This window comes from Xenopus laevis, chromosome 3L (assembly GCF_017654675.1).
Source record: "Xenopus laevis strain J_2021 chromosome 3L, Xenopus_laevis_v10.1, whole genome shotgun sequence".
NCBI classification, from domain to species: Eukaryota; Metazoa; Chordata; class Amphibia; order Anura; family Pipidae; genus Xenopus; species Xenopus laevis.
In genome coordinates, this window is record NC_054375.1 from 2,193,799 (window position 1) to 2,215,599 (window position 21,801).

The following is a 21,801-nucleotide window of genomic DNA, read 5'->3' on the forward strand; positions in this document are numbered from 1 at the left end:
CCCTGTACTAAGCACAATTCAGCAGGAACAGTCCCTAAGTTTGTTCATAGTCTGTACAGAGAGATCCCATAAAACTATGGTACATAGGTATTCCCTGTACTAAGCACAATTCAGCAGGAACAGTCCCTAAGTTTGCTCATAGTCTGTACAGAGAGATCCCATAAAACTATGGTACATAGGTATTCCCTGTACTAAGCACAATTCAGCAGGAACAGTCCCTAAGTTTGCTCATAGTCTGTACAGAGAGATCCCATAAAACTATGGCAGCATAGGTATTCCCTGTACTAAGCACAATTCAGCAGGAACAGTCCCCTAAGTTTGCTCATAGTCTGTACAGAGAGATCCCATAAAACTATGGCAGCATAGGTATTCCCTGTACTAAGCACAATTCAGCAGGAACAGTCCCTAATTTGCTCATAGTCTGTACAGAGAGTTTCCATAAAACTATGGCAGCATAGGTATTCCCTGTACTAAGCACAATTCAGCAGGAACAGTCCCTAAATTTGCTCATAGTCTGTACAGAGAGATCCATAAAACTATGGCAGCATAGGTATTCCCTGTACTAAGCACAATTCAGCAGGAACAGTCCCCTAAGTTTGCTCATAGTCTGTACAGAGAGATCCATAAAACTATGGCAGCATAGGTATTCCCTGTACTAAGCACAATTCAGCAGGAACAGTCCCTAAGTTTGCTCATAGTCTGTACAGAGAGATCCCATAAAACTATGGCAGCATAGGTATTCCCTGTACTAAGCACAATTCAGCAGGAACAGTCCCTAAGTTTGCTCATAGTCTGTACAGAGAGATCCATAAAACTATGGCAGCATAGGTATTCCGTACTAAGCACAATTCAGCAGGAACAGTCCCTAAGTTTGCTCATAGTCTGTACAGAGAGATCCATAAAACTATGGCAGCATAGGTATTCCCTGTATAAGCACAATTCAGCAGGAACAGTCCTAATTTGCTCATAGTCTGTACAGAGAGATCCATAAACTATGCAGCATAGTATTCCCTTACTAAGCACAATTCAGCAGGAAAGTCCTAAGTTTGCTCATAGTCTGTACAAGAGATCCATAAAACTATGCACATAGTATTCCCGTACTAAGCACAATTCAGCAGGAACAGTCCTAATTTGCTCATAGTCTGTACAGAGAGATCCCATAAAACTATGGCAGCATAGGTATTCCCTGTACTAAGCACAATTCAGGAACAGTCCCTAAGTTTGCTCATAGTCTGTACAGAGAGATCCCATAAAACTATGGCAGCATAGTATTCCCTGTACTAAGCACAATTCAGCAGAACAGTCCTAAGTTTGCTCATAGTCTGTACAGAGAGATCCATAAACTATGGCAGCATATATTCCTGTACTAAGCACAATTAGCAGGAACAGTCCCTAAGTTTGCTCATAGTCTGTACAAGAGATCCATAAAACTATGGCAGCATAGGTATTCCTGTACTAAGCACAATTCAGCAGGAACAGTCCTAAGTTTGCTCATAGTCTGTACAGAGAGATCCATAAAACTATGGAGCATAGGTATTCCCTGTACTAAGCACAATTCAGCAGGAACAGTCCCTAAGTTTGCTCATAGTCTGTACAGAGAGATCCATAAAACTATGGCAGATAGGTATTCCCTGTACTAAGCACAATTCAGCAGGAACAGTCCCTAATTTGCTCATAGTCTGTACAGAGAGATCCATAAAACTATGGCAGCATAGTATTCCCTTACTAAGCACAATTCAGCAGGAACAGTCCCCTAAGTTGTCATAGTCTTACAGAGAATCCATAAAACTATGGACATAGGTATTCCTGTACTAAGCACAATTCAGCAGGAACAGTCCCTAAGTTTGCTCATAGTCTGTCAGAGAGATCCCATAAAACTATGGCAGCATAGGTATTCCCTGTACTAAGCACAATTCAGCAGGAACAGCCCTAAGTTTGCTCATAGTCTGTACAGAGAGATCCATAAAATATGGCAGCATAGGTATTCCTGTACTAAGCACAATTCAGCAGGAACAGTCCCTAAGTTTGCTCATAGTCTGTACAGAGAGATCCCATAAAACTATGGAGCATAGGTATTCCCTGTACTAAGCACAATTCAGCAGGAACAGTCCCTAAGTTTGCTCATAGTCTGTACAGAGAGATCCCATAAAACTATGGCAATAGGTATTCCCTGTACTAAGCACAATTCAGCAGGAACAGTCCCTAAGTTGCTCATAGTCTGTACAGAGAGATCCCATAAAACTATGGAGCATAGGTATTCCCTGTACTAAGCACAATTCAGCAGGAACAGTCCCTAAGTTTGCTCATAGTCTGTACAGAGAGATCCCATAAAACTATGGCAGCATAGGTATTCCCTGTACTAAGCACAATTCAGCAGGAACAGCCCTAAGTTTGCTCATAGTCTGTACAGAGAGATCCATAAAACTATGGCAGCATAGGTATTCCCTGTACTAAGCACAATTCAGCAGGAACAGTCCCTAATTTGCTCATAGTCTGTACAGAGAGATCCCATAAAACTATGGCAGCATAGGTATTCCCTGTACTAAGCACAATTCAGCAGGAACAGTCCCTAAGTTTGCTCATAGTCTGTACAGAGAGATCCATAAAACTATGGCAGCAAGTATTCCTGTACTAAGCACAATTCAGCAGGAACAGTCCCTAAGTTTGCTCATAGTCTGTACAGAGAATCCATAAAACTATGGCAGCATAGTATTTCCCTGTACTAAGCACAATTCAGCAGGAACAGTCCCTAAGTTTGCTCATAGTCTGTACAGAGAGATCCCATAAAACTATGGCAGCATAGGTATTCCCTGTACTAAGCACAATTCAGCAGGAACAGTCCCTAAGTTTGCTCATAGTCTGTACAGAGAGATCCCATAAAACTATGGCAGCATAGTATTCCCTGTACTAACACAATTCAGCAGGAACAGTCCCTAAGTTTGCTCATAGTCTGTACAGAGAGATCCATAAAACATGGCAGCATAGGTATTCCTGTACTAAGCACAATCAGCAGGAACAGTCCCTAAGTTTGCTCATAGTCTGTACAGAGAGATCCATAAAACTATGGCAGCATAGTATTCCTGTACTAAGCACAATTCAGCAGGAACAGTCCCTAAGTTTGCTCATAGTCTGTACAGAGAGATCCCATAAAACTATGGCACATAGGTATTCCCTGTACTAAGCACAATTCAGCAGGAACAGTCCCTAAGTTTGCTCATAGTCTGTACAGAGAGATCCCATAAACTATGGCAGCATAGGTATTCCCTGTACTAAGCACAATCAGCAGGAACAGTCCCTAAGTTTGCTCATAGTCTGTACAGAGAGATCCATAAAACTATGCAGCATAGTATTCCTGTACTAAGCACAATTCAGCAGGAACAGTCCTAAGTTTGCTCATAGTCTGTACAGAGAGATCCCATAAAACTATGGCAGCATAGGTATTCCCTGTACTAAGCACAATTCAGCAGGAACAGTCCCTAAGTTTGCTCATAGTCTGTACAGAGAGATCCCATAAAACTATGGCAGCATAGGTATTCCCTGTACTAAGCACAATTCAGCAGGAACAGTCCCTAAGTTTGCTCATAGTCTGTACAGAGAGATCCCATAAAACTATGGCAGCATAGGTATTCCCTGTACTAAGCACAATTCAGCAGGAACAGTCCCTAAGTTTGCTCATAGTCTGTACAGAGAGATCCATAAAACTATGGCAGCATAGGTATTCCCTGTACTAAGCACAATTCAGCAGGAACAGTCCCTAAGTTTGCTCATAGTCTGTACAGAGAGATCCCATAAAACTATGGCAGCATAGGTATTCCCTGTACTAAGCACAATTCAGCAGGAACAGTCCCTAAGTTTGCTCATAGTCTGTACAGAGAGATCCCATAAAACTATGGAGCATAGGTATTCCCTGTACTAAGCACAATTCAGCAGGAACAGTCCCTAAGTTTGCTCATAGTCTGTACAGAGAGATCCATAAAACTATGGCAGCATAGGTATTCCCTGTACTAAGCACAATTCAGCAGGAACAGTCCCTAAGTTTGCTCATAGTCTGTACAGAGAGATCCCATAAAACTATGGCAGCATAGGTATTCCCTGTACTAAGCACAATTCAGCAGGAACAGTCCCTAAGTTTGCTCATAGTCTGTACAGAGAGATCCCATAAAACTATGGCAGCATAGGTATTCCCTGTACTAAGCACAATTCAGCAGGAACAGTCCCTAAGTTTGCTCATAGTCTGTACAGAGAGATCCATAAAACTATGGCAGCATAGGTATTCCCTGTACTAAGCACAATTCAGCAGGAACAGTCCCTAAGTTTGCTCATAGTCTGTACAGAGAGATCCCATAAAACTATGGCAGCATAGGTATTCCCTGTACTAAGCACAATTCAGCAGGAACAGTCCCTAAGTTTGCTCATAGTCTGTACAGAGAGATCCCATAAAACTATGGCAGCATAGGTATCCCTGTACTAAGCACAATTCAGCAGGAACAGTCCCTAAGTTGCTCATAGTCTGTACAGAGAGATCCATAAAACTATGGCAGCATAGGTATTCCCTGTACTAAGCACATTCAGCAGGAACAGTCCCTAAGTTTGCTCATAGTCTGTACAGAAGATCCCATAAACTATGGCAGATAGGTATTCCCTGTACTAAGCACAATTCAGCAGGAACAGTCCCTAATTTGCTCATAGTCTGTACAGAGAGATCCATAAACTATGGCGCATAGGTATTCCCTGTACTAAGCACAATTCAGCAGGAACAGTCCCTAAGTTTGCTCATAGTCTGTACAGAGAGATCCATAAAACTATGACATAGGTATTCCCTGTACAACACAATTCAGCAGGAACAGCCCTAAGTTTGCTCATAGTCTGTACAAGAGACCCATAAAACTATGGCAGCATAGGTTTCCCTGTACTAAGCACAATTCAGCAGGAACAGTCCCTAAGTTTGCTCATAGTCTGTACAGGGAGATCCCATAAAACTATGGCAGCATAGGTATTCCCTGTACTAAGCACAATTCAGCAGGAACAGCCTGTACAAAAACTCTCTTCTGTACAATATATTCTATTTTATTTACACTCATGTTCTTCTCTCCCTCCCCAGATGCCGTCGGCTGTTGCTCACATGATTGTTCAGAAGGAGACTGGGCTACATCACATAAGGAACATACTTAATTCAAGTGATCCGGGAGTAAAACGGACGTCCGTCTCGCTCCTGAGAAACCTGTCTCGCTACTCCAACCTCCAAAATGAGATCGGTCAGTACTGGAACCTCCTATTGTATTGTCTCAGCTTCCAGAGTCCTCCTACAGGGAATACCTGCAAGGGATGCTGGGAATTGTAGTCCATATTTAAATAGGAAGTCAGAAATCTTGATGTTGACTTTTACATATTAAGTCTGTTTATTGATACTGTTACTCCCCCAGCGAGAGAAATTCTGCCGGATCTGGTGCAGTTGATCCCGGGGAGTGTCCCAGACTCGGGTGTAGCCAATGAGACGGCGGCGTCAGTCTGTTACGTCATCAACAATTTGATCTCTAAAAGCTCCGAGAACGCACGGGCGGTTCTGAATAACGGAGGGGTCCCGAAACTCAGCAGTCTCAGCGTCAGCGACAGGTGGGAGTGTGACCCCTAAACATTCATGACTATATTATAACACTGCCATATTGTATATCCATGCTGTAAAGCCTATCTAATAAGCTGAGCAGGCTCCCTTGCTGTCAGGCTGTTACTTTGCAGATTTGTAGGGGAGCGGGAATAGAGGTCGGGATGAAAACTGGACTATTAACCTTGTGAATGAAAATAATGTTGTTTTCCCATTTTCAGTAATTTGGCTACCAAGACTGGCAAGGCGGCCTCCATTGTTCTGTTTGCCATGTGGACCCACCAGGATTTGCACAGCACCTACAAGAAGGTAAGTGGCACCCAGGCACTGCTTATTGACTCCTGAAATGATTCCGACAATAGTTGTTCCCTTAATTTGCTATAATTCCTAAAAAAGAAATATATTGGATGAATATCATAGAACTGAATCAGCCAATCAGGACTCAGTAAGATGAACTTGTAAGGACCAATCAGGGATCAGTCATGTTACTGACCAGATGCTGTTTTATTGATACAATTGTATCAGCAGCAGAAATGCATCGGCCTCTTAGCACCCAAAATAGAAATGCATCGGCTTCTAAGGGCCCAGAATAGAAATGCATCGGCCTCTAAGGGCCCAGAATAGAAATGCATCGGCCTCTAAGGGCCCAGAATAGAAATGCATCGGCCTCTTAGCACCCAAATAGAAATGCATCGCCTCTAAGGGCCCAGAATAGAAATGCATCGGCCTCTAAGGCCCAGAATAGAAATGCATCGGCCTCTAAGGGCCCAGAATAGAAATGCATCGGCCTCTAAGGGCCCAGAATAGAAATGCATCGGCCTCTAAGGGCCCAGAATAGAAATGCATCGGCCTCTAAGGTCACAGAATAGAAATGCATCGGCCTCTTAGCACCCAAAATAGAAATGCATCGGCCTCTAAGGTCACAGAATAGAAATGCATCGGCCTCTAAGGTCACAGAATAGAAATGCATCGGCCTCTAAGGGCCCAGAATAGAAATGCATCGGCCTCTAAGGGCCCAGAATAGAAATGCATCGGCCTCTTAGCACCCAAAATAGAAATGCATCGGCCTCTAAGGTCACAGAATAGAAATGCATCGGCCTCTAAGGTCACAGAATAGAAATGCATCGGCCTCTAAGGTCACAGAATAGAAATGCATCGACCTCTAAGGTCACAGAATAGAAATGCATTGGCCTCTAAGGTCACAGAATAGAAATGCATCGACCTCTAAGGTCACAGAATAGAAATGCATCGGCCTCTAAGGTCACAGAATAGAAATGCATTGGCCTCTAAGGGCCCAGAATAGAAATGCATCGGCCTCTAAGGTCACAGAATAGAAATGCATCGGCCTCTAAGGTCACAGAATAGAAATGCATTGGCCTCTAAGGGCCCAGAATAGAAATGCATCGGCCTCTAAGGGCCCAGAATAGAAATGCATCGGCCTCTAAGGGCCCAGAATAGAAATGCATCGGCCTCTTAGCGCCCAAAATAGAAATGCATCGGCCTCTAAGGTCACAGAATAGAAATGCATCGGCCTCTAAGGTCACAGAATAGAAATGCAACGGCCTCTAAGGGCCCAGAATAGAAATGCCTCGGCCTCTAAGGTCACAGAATAGAAATGCATCGGCCTCTAAGGTCACAGAATAGAAATGCATCGGCCTCTAAGGTCACAGAATAGAAATGCATTGGCCTCTAAGGGCCCAGAATAGAAATGCCTCGGCCTCTAAGGTCACAGAATAGAAATGCATCGGCCTCTTAAGGTCACAGAATAGAAATGCATCGGCCTACAAGGGCCCAGAATAGAAATGCATCGGCCTCTAAGGGCCCAGAATAGAAATGCATCGGCCTCTAAGGGCCCAGAATAGAAATGCATCGGCCTCTTAGCACCCAAAATAGAAATGCATCGGCCTCTAAGGGCCCAGAATAGAAATGCATCGGCCTCTAAGGGCCCAGAATAGAAATGCATCGGCCTCTAAGGGCCCAGAATAGAAATGCATCGGCCTCTAAGGGCCCAGAATAGAAATGCATCGGCCTCTAAGGGCCCAGAATAGAAATGCATCGGCCTCTAAGGTCACAGAATAGAAATGCATCGGCCTCTTAGCACCCAAAATAGAAATGCATCGGCCTCTAAGGTCACAGAATAGAAATGCATCGGCCTCTAAGGTCACAGAATAGAAATGCATCGGCCTCTCAGAATAGAAATGCATCGGCTCTAAGGCCCAGAATAGAAATGCATCGGCCTCTTAGCACCCAAAATAGAAATGCATCGGCCTCTAAGGTCACAGAATAGAAATGCATCGGCCTCTAAGGTCACAGAATAGAAATGCATCGACCTCTAAGGTCACAGAATAGAAATGCATTGGCCTCTAAGGTCACAGAATAGAAATGCATCGACCTCTAAGGTCACAGAATAGAAATGCATCGGCCTCTAAGGTCACAGAATAGAAATGCATTGGCCTCTAAGGGCCCAGAATAGAAATGCATCGGCCTCTAAGTCAGAATAGAAATGCATCGCCTCTAGGTCCCAGAATAGAAAAATAAGGGCCCAAATGCGCTCTCAGAATAGAAAATCGGCCCTCTAAGGCCCAGAATAGAAATGCTCGGCCTCTTAGCGTCCCAAATAAAATGCATCGGGCCTCTAAGGTCACAGAATAGAAATGCATCGGCCTCTAAGGTCCACAGAATAGAAATGCAACGGCCTCTAAGGGGCCCAGGAATAGAAATGCCTCGGCCTCTAAGGTCACAGAATAGAAATGCATCGGCCTCTAAGGTCACAGAATAGAAATGCATCGGCCTCTAAGGTCACAGAATAGAAATGCATTGGCCTCTAAGGGCCCAGAATAGAAATGCCTCGGCCTCTAAGGTCACAGAATAGAAATGCATCGGCCTCTTAAGGTCACAGAATAGAAATGCATCGGCCTACAAGGGCCCAGAATAGAAATGCATCGGCCTCTAAGGGCCCATAATAGAAATGCATCGGCCTCTAAGGGCCCAGAATAGAAATGCATCGGCCTCTAAGGGCCCAGAATAGAAATGCATCGGCCTCTAAGGGCCCAGAATAGAAATGCATCGGCCTCTAAGGGCCCAGAATAGAAATGCATCGGCCTCTAAGGGCCCAGAATAGAAATGCATCGGCCTCTAAGGCCCCAGAATAGAAATGCATCCGGCCTCTAAGGGCCCAGAATAGAAATGCATCGCCGCCTCTAAGGCCCAGAATAGAAATGCATCGGCCTCTAAGGGCCCCGAATAGAAATGCATCGGCCTCTAAGGGCCCAGAATAGAAATGCATCGGCCTCTCCAAGGGCCCAGAATAGAATGCATCGCCTCTTTAAGAAATGCATCGGCCTCTAAGGGTCACAGAAATAGAAATGCATCGGCTCTAAGGTCACAGAATAGAAATGGCATCGGCCTCTAAGGTCACAGAATAGAAATGCACGGCCTCTAAGGTCACAGAATAGAAATGCATTCGGCCGCTAAGTCACAGAATAGAAATGCATGTCACAGAATAGAAATGCAGCCTCTAAGGTCCCAGAATAGAAATGCCTCGCGCCTCTAAGGTCACAGAATAGAAATGCATCGGCCTCTAAGGTCACAGAATAGAAAACTAAGGTCACAGAATAGAAATGCATCGGCCTCTTAAGGTCACAGAATAGAAAAAGGTCACAGAATAGAAATGCATCGGCCTCTTAAGGTCACAGAATAGAAATGCTCGGCCTCTAAGGTCACAGAATAGAAATGCATCGGCCTCTAAGGTCACAGAATAGAAATGCATCGGCCTCTTAAGGTCACAGAACAGACAAGACTTTTTTTAGGAATGAGTAAAATTCTGGGTATTTTTTTTTGGAGAAACTGTTACTAATTCTGCCCCCTCCCCCCCCCCCCCGCAGTCCATGTACAAGAAGGCGGATTTTGTCAACCCCCGCACCCTGAAGGCTTACAATTCACTCAGAGACTGAATGTTTGTCGGAGGTCCGAGGAGCAGCAAGAAACCCTCCAAACCACCTTCCCTCCGCCTCATTGATTGGGATTAATCCCTTGCACCCTGCCTGGTTACAGCAATGGAACTAACGCTATCGCCTGTTAACTTCTTTTTTTTTTTCATGCTGTGTGAAGTGCTAGCTCTTGGGAACAGAATGCTCACTTTACATGGACACCAATCAGTGCAAAACACAAGGAATAAATTAGATTTTAGGGTTTGTCACTAACAGGAATCCAAAGGATTCTGGAGTTTTATTGCTGCCGCTTTCTGATTGGTCCGTGACTAAGGCAGGTGATTGGCTCACAGCGATTTTATTATTGCTTATTTTTTTTGCCTTTATTGGATCCAGGCTGTGTTTATATTTGGGTCCCAGATACCCCCTCATTGGCACGGAGTATCTGAGTATTAAATCCAGTCCTGCACTATTAACCTGGGATGTTTACACCCACTTTCACAATATACTGACGAATAATCCTATGACTGGCAAATCAGAACCTTTTTAACCTTCAGCCACTGAGTTATATTCATTTCAGGCGAAATAGATCACGATCCCAAGGTTCTGACCCGGGTCACGTGTTTTCTTTGGGATTATTTTCAGCCTCTTGTTTTATCCTGAGACTGGACAGGATTTTCTATGCGTGTTCCAAAACTACTGATTAGTCCGTTTTATTTACTAACGTGTCTGTGCCAATAGAAATCACTGAGAAATTCACTTTATGCATGAAAGCTGATTGGTTGCCACTGATCACTAGGGTAGTTACTAAAGGGGGAATTCACCTTTAAATTAACTGCTAGTGTTGTATATTGTTATTTTCAATAGTTTGGAGTTTTAACAGGTTGCTAGAGATCATTGTACCCTAGCAACCAGGCAGTGGTGTGAATGAGAGACTGGAAAATTAAAAATGAAAAGAAAGCATCAATAACAATACATTTGTAGCTTGGTTGCCAGGGTCGGTGACCCCCTATTGAAAGCTGAAGCCTAATTGAAAAGAATAGACCATTGTAGAACATACCAAGAGTTAAGGGGGGAATTGTTGAAGAATAACGGATGCAAATAGTAGTGAGGGGTGGGTACAAGGTGTACAATGGAATGATCTGTAATGACAAGATGTGTCCGACTCATGAGCACAAGGATTTAGTTGGAAGTGGGTACAAGAGACAGTCAGACGGGTGAAGGGCTGGGGGCATTGAGACTGCAGGGAGAGGAGCTGAAGGGACAGGGAAAAGATTTGGGGAGAGTCAGCAGGTTGTGGAGGGCAGAGAAGATGATTTAGAATTAAAGGGCTGAAGGGCAGGATAAAGATCTGGTTCAGGAAAGGGATAATAAAGCAAGTTATACAAGATGTTATAGAGAAGGAATGTGGGTGGGAGTTCTTGTATAAACACCGGAGGCTCATTCTCTGTCATACAAGTATGGGCTCTATTATCCAGAAAAACTCCCAAAATTGGGAAGAGTATTTCTAGTAGCCTTAAGGCTCTGTATCCAGAAAACTAGCATTCTGGATAATAGATCTACGATGGTTCCGTAGTTTGAGATGAGAAACATGGACAGTACAAGTTCTGGCCTTTTTATTTCAGATACAGAAAGAAGAGATTTCAACTCAAATGTTCTGTTTTGTGTCGTTTCTCATTTGCTGTTACTGCAATTTATTCAATAAAAGCCGCTTGTATTTTTTCTATACAACTGCCACATGGAAACTGGGTGACAAGGAAAGAGGTTGGGATGGGAACTATTCCGAAAGGGAAGAGAAACACGGGGGAAGAAAGGGAAGGAGATCATGTAATAAAGAAAAGGGGAAAGAAACAATGGAACACGGAAAGGAAATAAAGTAACAAGGGAAGAGAAAGAGAAGGAAACCATGTAGGGAAGAGTAAAGGAAGGGAACTATTTGACAAGGGGTAAAGAAAGGGAAGGAAATAATGTAACACAGGAAAAGTAAAGGAAGGAAATAAAGCAATAAGGGAAGGAAACAATGTAACACTGGAAGAATAAGGGAAAGAAACAATGTAACAAGTGAAGAGAAAGGAAAATAAACCATGTAACATGGGAAGGAAAAAATGTAGGGAAGAGCAAAGGAAGGGAACTATTTGACAAAGGGTAAAGAAAGGGAAGGAAATAATGTAACAAGGGAAGGAAATTAAGTAACAGGAAGAGAAAAGGAAGGAAACTATTTGACGAGGGGTAAAGAAAGGGAAGGAAATAATGTTACAAGGGAAGGAAAGAATGTAACACAGGAAGAATAAAGGAAGGAAATAAGTAATGAGGGAAGAGTAAAGGAAGGAAACAATGTAACAAGGGAAGAGAGAGGAAAAGAAACAATGTAACAAGGGAAGAAAAAAATTTAGGGAACTATTTGACAAAGGGTAAAGAAAGGGAAGGAAATAATTTAACAAGGGAAGGAGATAAAGTCATTTGAAGAGTAAAGGAAGGGAATTATTTGACAAGGGAAGGAAAGAATGTAACACAGGAAGAATGAAGGAAGGAAATAAAGTAATAAGGGAAGAGTAAAGGAAGGGAACTATTTGACAAGGCAGTGGTGTAAATACTGGGGGTGCGATTGGGCCAGGGCCCGCACCCCCTCAGGGCCCCCCGGCAGCTCGTGTGCCACTGACTCCGGCGGCAGAAAATGACGTACGGAGGGGGATGGGGCCCGGCTGCACATCCCACGCCAGGGTCCGCCTCCCTCTAGTTACGTTACTACGACAAGGGGTAAAGAAAGGGAAGGAAATGATGTAACAAGGGAAGGAAATAATGTAACAAGGGAAGGAACCAATGTAACAAGGGAAGAGTAAAGGAAGGAAATAATGAAACAAGGGAAGAGTAAAGGAAGGAAACAATGAAACAAGGGAAGAGTAAAGGAAGGAAACAATGAAACAAGGGAAGAGTAAAGGAAGGAAACAATGAAACAAGGGAAGAGTAAAGGAAGGAAACAATGAAACAAGGGAAGAGTAAAGGAAGGAAACAATGTAACAAGGGAAGAGTAAAGGAAGGAAACAATGAAACAAGGGAAGAGTAAAGGAAGGAAATAATGAAACAAGGGAAGAGTAAAGGAAGGAAACAATGTAACAAGGGAAGAGTAAAGGAAGGAAACAATGTAACAAGGGAAGAGTAAAGGAAGGAAACAATGTAACAAGGGAAGAGTAAAGGAAGGAAACAATGTAACAAGGGAAGAGTAAAGGAAGGAAACAATGTAACAAGGGAAGAGTAAAGGAAGGAAACAATGTAACAAGGGAAGAGTAAAGGAAGGAAACAATGTAACAAGGGAAGAGTAAAGGAAGGAAACAATGTAACAAGGGAAGAGTAAAGGAAGGAAACAATGTAACAATGGGAAGAGTAAAGGAAGGAAACAATGTAACAAGGAAGAGTAAAGGAAGGAAACAATGTAACAAGGGAAGAGTAAAGGAAGGAAACAATGTAACAAGGGAAGAGTAAAGGAAGGAAACAATGTAACAAGGGAAGAGTAAAGGAAGGAAACAATGTAACAAGGGAAGAGTAAAGGAAGGAAACAATGTAACAAGGGAAGAGTAAAGGAAGGAAACAATGTAACAAGGGAAGAGTAAAGGAAGGAAACAATGTAACAAGGGAAGAGTAAAGGAAGGAAACAATGAAACAAGGGAAGAGTAAAGGAAGGAAACAATGAAACAAGGGAAGAGTAAAGGAAGGAAACAATGAAACAAGGGAAGAGTAAAGGAAGGAAATAATGAAACAAGGGAAGAGTAAAGGAAGGAAATAATATAACAAGGGAAGAGTAAAGGAAGGAAACAATGTAACAAGGGAAGAGTAAAGGAAGGAAACAATGGAAGAGTAAAGGAAAGGAAATAATGAAACAAGGGAAGAGTAAAGGAAGGAAACAATGTAACAAGGGAAGAGTAAAGGAAGGAAACAATGTAACAAGGGAAGAGTAAAGGAAGGAAACAATGAAACAAGGGAAGAGTAAAGAAAGGAAATAATATAACAAGGGAAGAGTAAAGGAAGGAAACAATGTAACAAGGGAAGAGTAAAGGAAGGAAACAATGTAACAAGGGAAGAGTAAAGGAAGGAAACAATGTAACAAGGGAAGAGTAAAGGAAGGAAACAATGTAACAAGGGAAGAGTAAAGGAAGGAAACAATGTAACAAGGGAAGAGTAAAGGAAGGAAACAATGTAACACGGGAAGAGTAAAGGAAGGAAACAATGTAACACGGGAAGAGTAAAGGAAGGAAACAATGTAACACGGGAAGACAAAGGGACTCTGACATGTGACAGAATTGACCCCCAATCAGTGGTGTGAATTGGAGGCGACATTTACTGACCCCCCTTACTTTTTTCTTTATTTTCCTTCCTGTGACCTGTCCATCCCTTGCCCCCGTCCCTCAGTCTGTCTCGGGTATTACGTTTATCTATTACCACTAACAATACCTGGTTGAGGTGCCCACGCCCCAGGCCATCAGCTTATGGGAGCAGATTTATACAATATCTGACAAATGTGCAGTGACAGTTTATTCAGTTTATCTGGCCAGATATTCAAGCCTTACATGTTCTGGCCCTTGGGGGGCACTTACTCATAGGCTGCAACTGTCGGCTTAAGTCACGTCAGTAAAAAATGGTATTAAATAATTCCTGTGGTGCAAGTGAACTTGACCCATAACTGTGTGGGAGGAGATTTACTGCCTCACAATTGCCTTTCCCTTTGCTCTTGTTACAGGCTGAATTCATAGACATTGCAGCACTCCCAGATGATAATAGTAAAACTGCTTTTATTTCACATATGTCACAGTCAAGCTGATAAAGTACATTGAGCCTTGCCTAAATCTTACTGGACTACCACTCCCAGCATGCTCCAGAAGGAAGCGGAAGGGTTCAAGCATGCAGGGAGTTGTAGTCCAGCAACATCATGTGCTTGCATATAATAACTGATGCCAATGTGATATCAGGGAGGCAGACACTTCTATTGGGTAGGGCAACGGGAGGTTTGTGTCCCTTTAAACCCTCTCTGTCCAAATCTGCTTTTAGATGAGCAGTGTCTCATGTAGGGGGGGACTACAACTCCCAGAATCCCCTGCCTGCCTTTTCACTCCAAGCAGCCACATCCATTCCTGGTGCCAGTAGAGCTAAAAGATGGCAGTTGCACCTGTTTTTCGCCATTTAAATGACCCCAATGTGCAAAGGGAGGGCTGTAGCACCAGACCAGTGTGCACCATTAGTAAATCTCCCCAATATATATGTGTATCTGCTTTTATCTGCAGGGGCCCCGTGATTCTGGGCCAATGACCTTTATATAAACCAGTGAAAGGCTGAGTCTGAGGAATAAAGTTTAGAGGAATAAACTCCTGAACCCAAGACTGGTCCGACCAGTTTCCTACACCCCGAACCTCAGCCCACAGGGATATCGGCACAACCCGAGCTCCTTGTCATTCCCAAACTTTCATTCCTTAATTGTCTCCTTTTAATAACCTTGTTTTTTTTGGGGTTATGATTCGGTTAAAGGAGAAGTAACCCCAAGTATATAAATCTGCAACTTTCCAACATACATTAATATTTACCTGTTTGTCCTTTGTAATTATCTGCACTGCTTTTCCTGACTATGTGTAACTGGAGTCAACTCAATCCCATCCAAGACTTAATTTCCCACAATGCCTTGTATGATCTACCATTAAAAACCCTGTAAAGACGGACAGACAATGCCAGATAGACACAATGACAGTTACACAGAACTATAAACCCAGTGAGAATGAGGAATGAATGGATATTGGGAAGTTGTATCAGGAGTCAGAAGCAGCAGTGCAGAGAAGAGAAAGGGACAGACACAATGACAGTTACACAGAACTATAAACCCAGTGAGAATGAGGAATGAATGGATATTGGGAAGTTGTATCAGGAGTCAGAAGCAGCAGTGCAGAGAAAGGGACAGACACAATGACAGTTACACAGAACTATAAACCCAGTGAGAATGAGGAATGAATGGATATTGGGAAGTTGTATCAGGAGTCAGAAGCAGCAGTGCAGAGAAAGGGACAGACACAATGACAGTTACACAGAACTATAAACCCAGTGAGAATGAGGAATGAATGGATATTGGGAAGTTGTATCAGGAGTCAGAGGCAGCAGTGCAGAGAAGAGAAAGGGACAGACACAATGAATGGATTCCTCATTCTCACTGGGTTTATAGTTCTCTTCTCTGCACTGCTGCTTCTGACTCCTGATACAACTTCCCAATATCCATTCATTCCTCATTCTCACTGGGTTTATAGTTCTGTGTAACTGTCATTGTGTCTGTCCCTTTCTCTTCTCTGCACTGCTGCTTCTGACTCCTGATACAACTTCCCAATATCCATTCATTCCTCATTCTCACTGGGTTTATAGTTCTGTGTAACTGTCATTGTGTCTGTCCCTTTCTCTGCACTGCTGCTTCTGACTCCTGATACAACTTCCCAATATCCATTCATTCCTCATTCTCACTGGGTTTATAGTTCTGTGTAACTGTCATTGTGTCTGTCCCTTTCTCTGCACTGCTGCTTCTGACTCCTGATACAACTTCCCAATATCCATTCATTCCTCATTCTCACTGGGTTTATAGTTCTGTGTAACTGTCATTGTGTCTGTCCCTTTCTCTGCACTGCTGCTTCTGACTCCTGATACAACTTCCCAATATCCATTCATTCCTCATTCTCACTGGGTTTATAGTTCTGTGTAACTGTCATTGTGTCTGTCCCTTTCTCTGCACTGCTGCTTCTGACTTCTGATACAACTTCCCAATATCTGTCTTTGCCTTGTTCTTCCCTGAACTGCTGGTCCTGACTAGAGGTACCATCAAAACAATGCAGTAGTATGCAGCCCCCCTGCAGCCATTCAGTGATTGTCTTTATTCAAAGAGGAGTGCAAGGCATGCTGGGAACTGGAGTCGAGCATGAAGTCGAAACCAGCAGTGCTGGGAATTTCAAGGAACAGACCAATATGATAAGTTGTTTCAAATAAAAGCAAACTTTTATATTTGGGTTTATATTACCTTCAAAAGTTCCTGGAATACTGCAAGTGAATAATAATTAGAGGCCATTAATTCTATGCTGAATCCCAATCAAAAATGGCCTTTATTATTCTACACTACATCATACGTGTCCTTTAAAGGGGAAGCCTGGGACTCCCGTATTGACAAACCTCCTGGGGGAAGAGATTTGGGCAGGAGCACAGCTGGGCTTATATAATACAGGAGGTTCCTGTCCCAACTTGCCCCACTCAGTGTCTCCCAGAGGAACAGAGGGGTTTGGGGCCATAGAAATCCTCTTTTCTATTTCTGTGCTTTGTACTTTCTCTCAGACGGCAGGAAAGAGAGCAGGAGATTAAAGGCAAAGTAAACAACAAACTTCCACCTGCTGAGTGGAACTGTCAGACTGCAGCCAAATCCTGAATTCAGGGATCAGAGAGGAGAGGGGCGCAAGGCAAGGGTGTCCCTAGTCACCACCAAGAACGACAGGCACCAAATAGTGTGAAAACATGCACATAAATCTAATAAATAAATTAATTAAGTAATCATAGGTATCCTCAGACAGCAGTGCTGTAAAGGAACCTTTATTTAACGGGTAACTGATCCCGTAGTGAGTCTATGGCTCTGATCCTCGATGTGTGTCTATATATTGGTCTCTTTACTGGGGCTGCGATGAACTGTGTTAACTGGGCTCATACTGGGAACCAGCAATAAAAGGGTAACTAAAGCCAGAGCTTTATAATCAAAGCAGGACTGGAGGTACTGTAAACAGCCGCGCCGCTGACAGCAATTTATATGTGAAATGTTTTGTTTTGTCACTTGTAAATCGTTTAAGACCTTTAAACAACAAGCAGAAGGGAAGGGCTGGGTGCGGAAACAATCGGCAAATCCCTACAGTACAAATAGCAACATCTCAAGGTTAACTGGAGTCTGCCCAACCCATCAGCCAATGCTCCCACTCCCTTACTAAACAGGGACCCCTAGTGCTCAGCTTTGGTACTACAACCAGAGACCCCTAGTGGTTCTAATTGGAACAGCACCCACTTCCAGATCCGTCATTTGGCTTCTGCTACATTGTTACAGCAGTGCAGACAATACAGACAGACAGACACAATGACAGTTACACAGAACTATAAACCCAGTGAGAATGAGGAATGAATGGATATTGGGAAGTTGTATCAGGAGTCAGAAGCAGCAGTGCAGAGAAGAGACAGGGACAGACACAATGACAGTTACACAGAACTATAAACCCAGTGAGAATGAGGAATGAATGGATATTGGGAAGTTGTATCAGGAGTCAGAAGCAGCAGTGCAAAGAAAGGGACAGACACAATGACAGTTACACAGAACTATAAACCCAGTGAGAATGAGGAATGAATGGATATTGGGGAGTTGTATCAGGAGTCAGAAGCAGCAGTCCAGAGAAGAGAAAGGGACAGACACAATGACAGTTACACAGAACTATAAACCCAGTGAGAATGAGGAATGAATGGATATTGGGAAGTTGTATCAGGAGTCAGAAGCAGCAGTGCAGAGAAAGGGACAGACACAATGATAGTTACACAGAACTATAAACCCAGTGAGAATGAGGAATGAATGGATATTGGGAAGTTGTATCAGGAGTCAGAAGCAGCAGTGCAGAGAAGAGAAAGGGACAGACACAATGACAGTTACACAGAACTATAAACCCAGTGAGAATGAGGAATGAATGGATATTGGGAAGTTGTATCAGGAGTCAGAAGCAGCAGTGCAAAGAAAGGGACAGACACAATGACAGTTACACAGAACTATAAACCCAGTGAGAATGAGGAATGAATGGATATTGGGAAGTTGTATCAGGAGTCAGAAGCAGCAGTGCAGAGAAAGGGACAGACACAATGACAGTTACACAGAACTATAAACCCAGTGAAATTGAGGAATGAATGGATATTGGGGAGTTGTATCAGGAGTCAGAAGCAGCAGTGCAGAGAAGAGAAAGGGACAGACACAATGACAGTTACACAGAACTATAAACCCAGTGAGAATGAGGAATGAATGGATATTGGGAAGTTGTATCAGGAGTCAGAAGCAGCAGTGCAGAGAAAGGGACAGACACAATGACAGTTACACAGAACTATAAACCCAGTGAGAATGAGGAATGAATGGATATTGGGAAGTTGTATCAGGAGTCAGAACCAGTAGTGCAGAGAAGAGAAAGGGACAGACAGACACAATGAGGAATGAATGGATATTGGGAAGTTGATTCTGTTACATGAAAGACAAGGAAAATAAAGGAAAAAAACAATAAAATGTAAATTCTCGTTTTTTCGGCCTAAAGAAATTTACTGTTATTTAGTAATATTTTGGCCAATCCCCAGCGTTGAGCCATAAGGCAGAACAAGAGGGAAAGTTCTGAGTGTGGGTTTATTAGAGCCATGGGGCAGGATCTCAGAAAACTAAAGGGTGTATTTTATTTCCTGTACTTACTGTAGCCCTATAACACTAATGATCCAGCAGCTCCCCATCTTGGATCTTGTGTTGTGAGTCAGTGGCACTGCACATGCTCAGTGAGCTACTGCTGATAAACTAAGCTTAGGGGTCGGGGAAAGTCATCCAGCAGAAAGGGATGTTCATCTGTAGTAGAAGCTGATGCTACAGGGCTGATTGTTAATCCATTCTGATGCAGACTGCACTGGTTTCTATGTGACTCTGAATTCATTACTAACCCTGTATTGTGACCTTTTTATTGTATATATACTGTATATTGTGACTGTTATATTGTATATACACATACCTCCCAACATTTTGGAAATAAAAAGGGACAAAAAAAGGGTTTTTTGACCACGCCCATTTTGTGCCCCCTAATTACCATGTTAATGTTACAAAATTTGGCAGTTTTAACATATTTCTATGGCTTTTGCCCTTTAAGTCTAACTTTTCCCAAGGGACCGGTTATCTTATATTGTTACAATTACTTATTTGCTTATCTCAAAATTGTTACAAATGTATCTTATCCGCTGCTGTAGCTGTTCTGGGCTCTCTGCAAAAAGCCAATTAAGTTGGAAACTTTGTTTCTTTTTCTGGCTGTTCAGTGCAGAGAAAAACAGGACTTTTCAGTACAAACAAGGGACTGCGGGTTGAACTGTCAAAAGAGGGACTGACTGTCCCTCTAAAAACGGGACAGTTGGGAGGTATGTAAGTAGCAAGTGACTCCCTAAACTCGGGTAAGTGACATCAGCCCAGAGCAGGTGCAGCATACAGAAAGTCTGTGGGAGATGTCCATACGTAATCTTTTAGATTGTAAGCTCTATCGACCTGGGACCGCGTTACTCCCTGTACAATAAAAGGGCTTTTACATCCGGATGTATGTTGGTGATTTAAAATGACATATTAATATAACTGGGCCAATGAGACAGTCCAAGGGTCACGTGACAGAAAGAGGAGGGAAGGATTTAACTGCCGAGACATGGAACCTATTGTGTTTGTGGTGGAACTTCCTGTGCCTGGGACATGTTTCTAGGGGAAGGGAAATATTCAGGGACGTATTTAATGAGCCTCCTGCACAGAACTGCTGCCTATAGGGGCCCAGATAATGGCACAGGCCTACAATGGGGTGTACATAGGGTTGCCACCTGGCCGGTGTTTTATTGGCCTGGCCAGTAAAAATGTTGGTTGATCCCAATGTTATTAATAGGGAATAAAGATAAATATATAGGAAGGTCAGTGATCCCAATGTTATTAATAGGGAATAAAGATAAATATATAGGAAGGTCAGTGATCCCAATGTTATTAATAGGGAATAAAGATAAATATATAGGAAGGTCAGTGATCCCAATGTTATTAATAGGGAATAAAGATAAATATATAGGAAGGTCAGTGATCCCAATGTTATTAATAGGGAATAAAGATAAATATATAGGAAGGTCAGTGATCACAATGTTATTAATAGGGAATAAAGATAAATATATAGGAAGGTCAGTGATCCCAATGTTATTAATAGGGAATAAAGATAAATATATAGGAAGGTCAGTGATCCCAATGTTATTAATAGGGAATAAAGATAAATATATAGGAAGGTCAGTGATCCCAATGTTATTAATAGGGAATAAAGATAAATATATAGGAAGGTCAGTGATCCCAATGTTATTAATAGGGAATAAAGATAAATATATAGGAAGGTCAGTGATCCCAATGTTATTAATAGGGAATAAAGATAAATATATAGGAAGGTCAGTGATCCCAATGTTATTAATAGGGAATAAAGATAAATAAATAGGAAGGCCAGTGATCCCAATGTTATTAATAGGGAATAAAGATAAATATATAGGAAGGCTGGTATTTTTTTCTAGAAAATGTGGCAAACTTAGCTGTACCCAGAATAAAGATGGGGTGATAATGTAACCCTTACCTAGACTCACTGATGTGTATTATCGGGGTGCCCATGGAATCACTTGCAGTCTGTGCACCTGATTATTGTCGATATATTTCTATAGATTCATTTAAAGAAAATATCACATTGGGCACTGGAATTATTTTATTCATAAATCACGTTTCCTAGGCTACTTGTATCAAATATATATATACATATATATAGTCCGGTGGTTGGTTTTTTGGGGTTCTTGCTGCCCTGAGATTTGGGTGGGGGGATGTAAACCCAAAATGTTGCATAATGAAAGCCTTAATATACATTCATTGTTAATGATTTTAAAGGGGAAATATACCCACCGTAACTTTTACAATTTTGGTATTTTTCTTTTCGTGGTATGAGCAGTTTTACACAGCTAATATCATGAATCTGAGTTTCAGTCTGCCCAGAGCAAACACCAAAAGATCAAGTGGGAGCCCACCCATTTTATACAAGGGTATATATCCCATTGTTTGCGAATAGTAATTACTACTGACTACTTGTACCACTGATACAATGTAGCATTAGTCGGCTCTCCTGCAGTCAATACGCCAATTTTCCCACAATTCATTGCACGCTCTGTAATTAAGTGTAATTAAGAACATAGTTACATAGTAAGTAGGTGTGCACCGAATCCAGGATTCGGTTTCGGGATTCGGCCTTTTTCAGCAGGATTCGGATTCGGCTGGATCCTTCTGCCCGGCCGAACCGAATCCGAATTTGCATATACAAATTAGGGATGGGGAAGGAAATCACGTGACTTTTCGTCACAAAACAAGGAAGTAACATTTTTTTTCCCCTTCCCACCCCTAATTTGCATATGCAAATTAGGGTTCGGATTCGGTTCGGTTACACAAAGGATTCGGCCGAATCCAAA

At 42.5% G+C, this 21,801-nt stretch overlaps 1 protein-coding gene and 1 long non-coding RNA gene across 2 annotated transcripts in view; both read left to right on the forward strand.

The window, feature by feature from the left end:
• pkp2.L (plakophilin 2 L homeolog) overlaps positions 1 to 10,468 on the forward strand; it is a 33,302-nt gene extending 22,834 nt beyond the window's left edge. Inside the window, 4 exon segments of the mRNA NM_001091881.1 lie at positions 5,102 to 5,255; positions 5,424 to 5,613; positions 5,824 to 5,911; positions 9,487 to 10,468. Coding sequence (NP_001085350.1) covers positions 5,102 to 5,255; positions 5,424 to 5,613; positions 5,824 to 5,911; positions 9,487 to 9,555 — 501 coding nt within the window. The 3' untranslated portion in view covers positions 9,556 to 10,468.
• On the forward strand, positions 9,118 to 9,392 carry LOC121401345. Its single transcript, XR_005966176.1, has 2 exons — positions 9,118 to 9,187; positions 9,259 to 9,392. It is a non-coding gene; the product is annotated as an uncharacterized LOC121401345 (long non-coding RNA).
• Positions 10,469 to 21,801: the final 11,333 nt, after the last annotated feature.